We start from the raw sequence: 6,257 nt of genomic DNA on the forward strand, positions 1-6,257 counted from the left end.
AGTTATTGTCTTAATATTATCTAACAAATAATCAGTATATATCTGTATAAATGTGAATAATTAGAAAACATACACTTAAAAAGTGTGGTCAGAGTGAACTCTGCTGTCACTTGAATAACATCAAGAACAGAATGCTGAAATCAATGATTTTCTTCATTAATTTCACAGACAAGATGTATGAAGATGATCTTGAGAAATATAAGATTCTCTGACTTCTGATAAAAACAGATCTCATGAAGAGACTCTATTTTCATAATATCAGAGACTGAGTGTTATTAAAAAGCATTACTTTCATGCAATGTATATGTACTTACTGCAGTGATTCACCCTCTGCATACATGGCTGAGAGTTGTGGCTTTCTCACATCACACAGCTCTCTCTGGGATGCTGCTGTCAGTTTGCAACTCATGCAGTCTCCCAGTTCAGCACACACTGCATGTATGCAGTCCTGCATACTGGGGCTGTATTAGTCATTATAACCTGATGTGATACTCACTTTTCACAAGCCATGTTTCATTTGAGAGAGAGGGAAGAAGATGCAACTGTTGTTTTATTGAGAGAGAAATGAATAATTAGTATTATTGAATGTAATTTGATTCATCTGTATTTAAAATTTGATTAGTCTATACTCTTCAATTTGAGGGTTTCTATGAGTGTTTTAATAGTTTTCATATCAGCTTGAACTTAGTGATGAGTTGAAGAAGAAGAGAAAAGAGAGAAGAAAGAAATGAGAATAACTTATCTTTATAATATGAAAACAGAGAATTGCTGTAATCATTCTCTCTAGTAACAAAGATCTGTTTTCTGCATGTATTTCTGATATAGATTATATGATAAATGCATACAAAGAATATCAATAGTGCATGCATTGAATAAAGATAATATTGCTATATAACACTGTAGTCATTTCTGTACATCTCTGAAAGCTGTTAATAGTTTCTTTGTCTCTTTATATTTGATAAGTCAATAATATATTCTGATGCACTTCTCATTTCATTATCATCATCATTACTATTATCATCATCATCATCATTATTACTATCATTATCATCATCATCATCATTATTATTATCATTATCATTATCATCATTATTATCATTATCATTATTATTATATCATTGCCTGCTTTCACTCTCTCTTTAACACTCATTAAAATCAATTATGTCATTTCTCTTCAAATATTCTGTAGTTCTGCAGATCACCAAGGTGCGTGAGCACTGTCATAGATTGAAGAGAGAGAAGAAGAAGATATTCAAGTGTGAGAAGACAGATTACAAGACATGTTATAATGCCTTGAAGAGACTCTGTAAGAAAGTAGAATAATAATGATTTTAAGTAACACTTCTGATAGATTTAGACTGAACTAAGTATAGAAATAATGTGAATGACACTGTCTGTGAGAGATTGAAAAAGAAGACAGTGAAGAGTCTCATACAGCAGCAGTGAGATCAGAAGAAGTCTCAAGAATAATTTGAGACTAAGATGAAGAGAGAGAGAGAGAAGAAGAGTATTACTGCAAATAAGCAGTAGCAGAAGAAGATTGAGAAGGTATTAGAGTAGAAGACAAAGAAGTCAAAACTGATAAGTTTTTTATTAAGAGATAATAATTTTTGATAACACTTCTGTTCTCTAATTGATTAGCAGAAGCTGGCAGAGAAGAGAATTAAGACCTTGTTCAGATCTCAAATGTGCTCCATGATTCAGAATATTGAGAAGATAGCTCTGCTCTCTGAATATGTCAATCTGCTTACTGCTGAGGTGGAACCCGAGGCAGCAGACCAGGAAATGTGGGATTTTGAGGCACAGATTGACCTGGCTGAGAGGAAGCAGTGAGAACCCTTCTCTGAGAAGGCAGCAGAGAGAGATTTTGAGATGATTATCATCTCAGATGAGAAGAAGAAGAAGGAGAATGAGAATGAGAAGTGAATTATAAAGAATGATGAGAAGAATGAGAAAGAGAAGAAAGATAATGAGTAGAAAAAGTTTTTTCTTTTTATATTAGTTAGTTATAAGTTTGTAACTATTAGTTAATAATTGAAATTAATTTTGAGTTTTCAAAAATTATTGTACAAGTTGTAATCAATTATCAATGTCAGAAATAATATATATATATATATTCAACTATCATGTCACTATAATGTATAAGTATCAACATTTTTTCAACATTGATATTTATAATATTAATATATTTTTAATAATATTATCTGATAATACAATTTAATAATACTCTCTTTCATAATATTAATATATTTCAAGAAATATGACAGAGATTAATCAAGATTGTTTATTTACTTTTATACATTGATGATATTCAATCTGAGTTAGTACTAAAATTATAACTAAGCTAAGAAAGAAGATTATTTTCTCTTATATTAATTCTTCTTACACACATCAGTGATCAGTTATTGAAAATAAATTATTATCTTTCTTAAATTATTATCATATCTTCTGAATTCACTTCTTTCACTTCTTTTACTTCTATTGAAGATTTATAAACTCTTCAAGAAATCACTGTGAATCACAAAGTCTATGTTGTTTGCAATTCAACACAGAATACTCTCTTTCAATTATAATAAATAATCACTTCATTCTTCACATCTGATTTCAGGTTACAAAATTTATGAAAAACTCACACAAACACTGAGATGAACTATGAAATAATTATTAATAGATTGTATTATAGATTACTGAAGAGTTATCTCTCTACTATAATTACTATAACTTTATTCAGAAACATTTATTATAAACTGATTATAACTCTGAAGAAATTTCTCAACATTTGAAGTCATCAGAATGCAGATAATAAAAGAAAAATAATTAGAAAATTACTACTGAGCTGATAAGTTACTCTATTAAATAATGATTTTTAGTAATACTAACTTTCTAATTTGAAGAAAATCATGTGAAAATGATTATATATTAGTACTCTGATTTCATAACTCTCATCTGATAACTTTCATGAATAATTACTTTATATATATATATCTCTGAATCTTTCTCTTTAATTAATTGAAAACTCTGAATTCTGAACACTTCTTCAAATACTTAATTCAAATCTTCATATTTCACATCAATTGTGTCTTCAGTTCAACCTTGAGACATACTACAAAGTCAATATATAATATCTAGAATCAGAGTTGAAGAATCCTTGAAAAGTATCTCTCACAGTTAATACATGAACTAGTATAAACAATCTTACATTTATAAGAATTATATGTTATTATATTGATAAGAACTGAACTTATTAAGAGATATTAATTGAATTTGAATCATTGATCAGTAGTCATACTGAGAATTATATAGTAGAGATATTAATAACTGTGATTAAAAATAACTATTAAGATATTAGTCTCAGTCTTCTTACAATTATAACTGATAATACTGTAAATAACTACACTATGATGAAAAGCTTGAAGCAAAAATTGACTTTGCATTTCTGAAATAATAAATAAGGTCATATTCTCTATATTACTCATATAATTCAACTTATAATATAAACACTGACAAAGAATCTTAATATCAAGATAAAGAATAATAAGATGACTGATTCTTGAGATAAGAGTGAGATAAAAGTGATTACTTAAGTAACTTTTACATTTACTTTATAAAAGATAATATTTTTTGATAAGACTTTTTAATAATATTTTTTAATAACACTTTTTAATAATACTACTGTTAATTTTGAATAGATTGATTAATAATTTAAATATCATAGATTTGAAACATTACTAATGCAATTTGTATCTTTTCTAAACAATAACAATGATTTCATGATATTCAATAAATAAACAAATCAGTCACATCACTGAATATGATACAGAATGTTAGAATATGATGAAGTTCAATATATAAGATGACTGTTCAAACTCTTTGATTGCATCAGATGATTGATCATTGAGTGCAACACTCTGATTAAGAAAAGATTCAGACATTGAAACTTTCTGATATGAAGTGAACTCAGTTGAAATATGTAATTAATTTACTGTTTCAGTTTTATAAGATAATAAAGACAGTCTCAATCACTTATACACCAATGCTGCAGTCAGTCTGGTGAATGTATAACAGTTTATTTACTTATCTTGAGAAGCAGTTGAATCACTTAAAAAGAAATTCAGTTTGAGACAATGCTATAGTGCAGGCTATTATTACTGTAAGGAATAAACTGGTATATTATTACAGTAAAACTGAACAATCTTTTATAGAGTACTATGCTGTAGCAGCTCTACTAGATCTCTTCTGTCAAGTTAATATCTACACTTCTCAAGATTGAACAGAGGAGAAATGAGACTTGTATGTCAAATTAGCCTGAGACTACTACAATGTCAACTATCAGAGATTTGAATGAGCAGATGTTCAAGATATGAAGACAGTGAAATACAATTTCCTAGTAAGTAATGATCTTTGATAATGCTTCATATTTCATAGAACTATAATACTAACTTTGAAACAGAACTTGCATACATTGATTACAACTGAAAATCAGGCAAAACTACATGCTTATAAAACTGAATTTGACTGCTATCTTCAAGATGATCTGATGAATTTACACATCAAATCAATTCTAGAGTTATGAAAAATTGTTAAGAGTATATATTCAACTGTTGCACTGATGATATGTGATATTCTGACAATTTCATTAACAGAGGTGAGAATGAAGTGAAAGTTCAACTCAAGTTGAGATATTTATCACTATCACTGAGAACAATTATAAGGAGAAACAATCAAGAAACTCATGATTATAAAACATGGAATTATCAGACAGTTTAATACCTCTGATCACAGTATATCAGAGAAGTGTAGTTTTCATGAGAAAGTAAAGAATAAACTTGTACAAGAATGTATTTAGTTGTTTCATAAGCATTATCAATAATCATTATCAAATTCTGATTATATAAGCAATCACTGAATGAACTGAATGAGACTGATTTTGATCTTCAGTCTCAGTTTCATTCTGATTTTGAAAGAATAATCATCTTTCACAGTTTATTCTGAGAAATTACTCTCATTTCACTGTTCTTGAATTAAATCTGGTCATTTTTCACACCATTTCTCTCAGAAATGATTCATTTTCAGATTTTTTTAAGGCTTGGTTCTGGTGAGACTCACACTAAGAAATGTATGAGATCAGATCAAATGAGATTAAATGTGAAATTCATAGTTCTGCTGACCAGTCTACTTAAGATTATCTTCACACATCTTATCTATAAAATTAATAAGAGAAATCATTAATTTCAGTATTCTATTCTTAATATTATTCAAGTGATAGCAGAGTTCACTCTGATCACACTTTTTAAGTGTATATTTTCTAATTATTCATATTTATACAGATATATACTGATTATTTATTAAATAATGTTAAGATAATAGCTTATCACAGCTGTATTACTCTCACTGTGAGAAATACACAGTTAATGATGAACATTGCAAAGACTCTGAGAAATAAGTATTTTAAAAATACTACAGCTCTGTGATTTTGATTTTTTTTATTTTTATTTTTTATTTTTTTCTTTCTCTTTTTTTTTTTTTTTTTTTATTGTGATTTTTTCTTGTTTTTGTTTTGTTTTTTGTTTTTTGTTTTTTTTTATATTTTTTATTTTTTTTATAATTAAAATTATATGAATTATAATCTGTGTTTAGAAAAGTAATAATATTTAATAACACTCTCTATTGAATTTTCAACAAATGAGTACTATGTTATGATATTATATAAGTGAGAAATGATTTCATAGTCTTATTTAATGCCATTCTTAATAATGAAATCAGAATGAAAATATAACTAAGAATTTAAATATATTCTTTATCTGAAACTAGATTTTTATTTGAAAAGTGAATCTAAGATCTTTAATATTTGAAATAACATGATTTGAAATCAATGTAATAAACATAAATTATAATCAGAAGTAATGCTTTTAGATAATATAATAACTATAAAGTTTGATTCTAGTCTCAGACACGGTCACATAGTCAGTCTAGTGAGAACTCAGAATTGAGATATCTTAGCTTGAAATTGTATGACAAGTCTTTTGAATTACAAATCTCAGAATGACTATATAAAATTATATAATTTATTAATTTGTAAGTAATTTAAAAGTAATTAATAATTAATTACTAATTAATAGATAAAACATGAGTTGGAAAAAATTCAAAATTGAGCTGTTTATAAAAAAAATGATGTTATTGCTTCTGAATTGAATAAATATTATAGTTTAATATCTTATACAGTATATAATTCAGTTTGAAATTATACAAATGCTGCA

General features: G+C 27.0%; 1 protein-coding gene across 1 annotated transcript; it reads left to right on the forward strand.

Moving 5' to 3' along the window:
• Positions 1 to 1,161: 1,161 nt before the first annotated feature.
• BDBG_17747 (uncharacterized protein) lies at positions 1,162 to 1,833 on the forward strand (the record flags this gene model as incomplete). The annotated part of the gene is made up of 2 exons (XM_031725397.1): positions 1,162 to 1,206; positions 1,645 to 1,833. The coding sequence occupies 2 exons, from the start codon at positions 1,162 to 1,164 to the stop codon at positions 1,831 to 1,833; spliced, it is 234 nt and encodes a 77-aa protein (XP_031580745.1).
• Positions 1,834 to 6,257: the final 4,424 nt, after the last annotated feature.

The sequence above is a fragment of the Blastomyces gilchristii genome (assembly GCF_000003855.2).
Source record: "Blastomyces gilchristii SLH14081 genomic scaffold supercont1.23, whole genome shotgun sequence".
Taxonomy (NCBI): Eukaryota; Fungi; Ascomycota; class Eurotiomycetes; order Onygenales; family Ajellomycetaceae; genus Blastomyces; species Blastomyces gilchristii.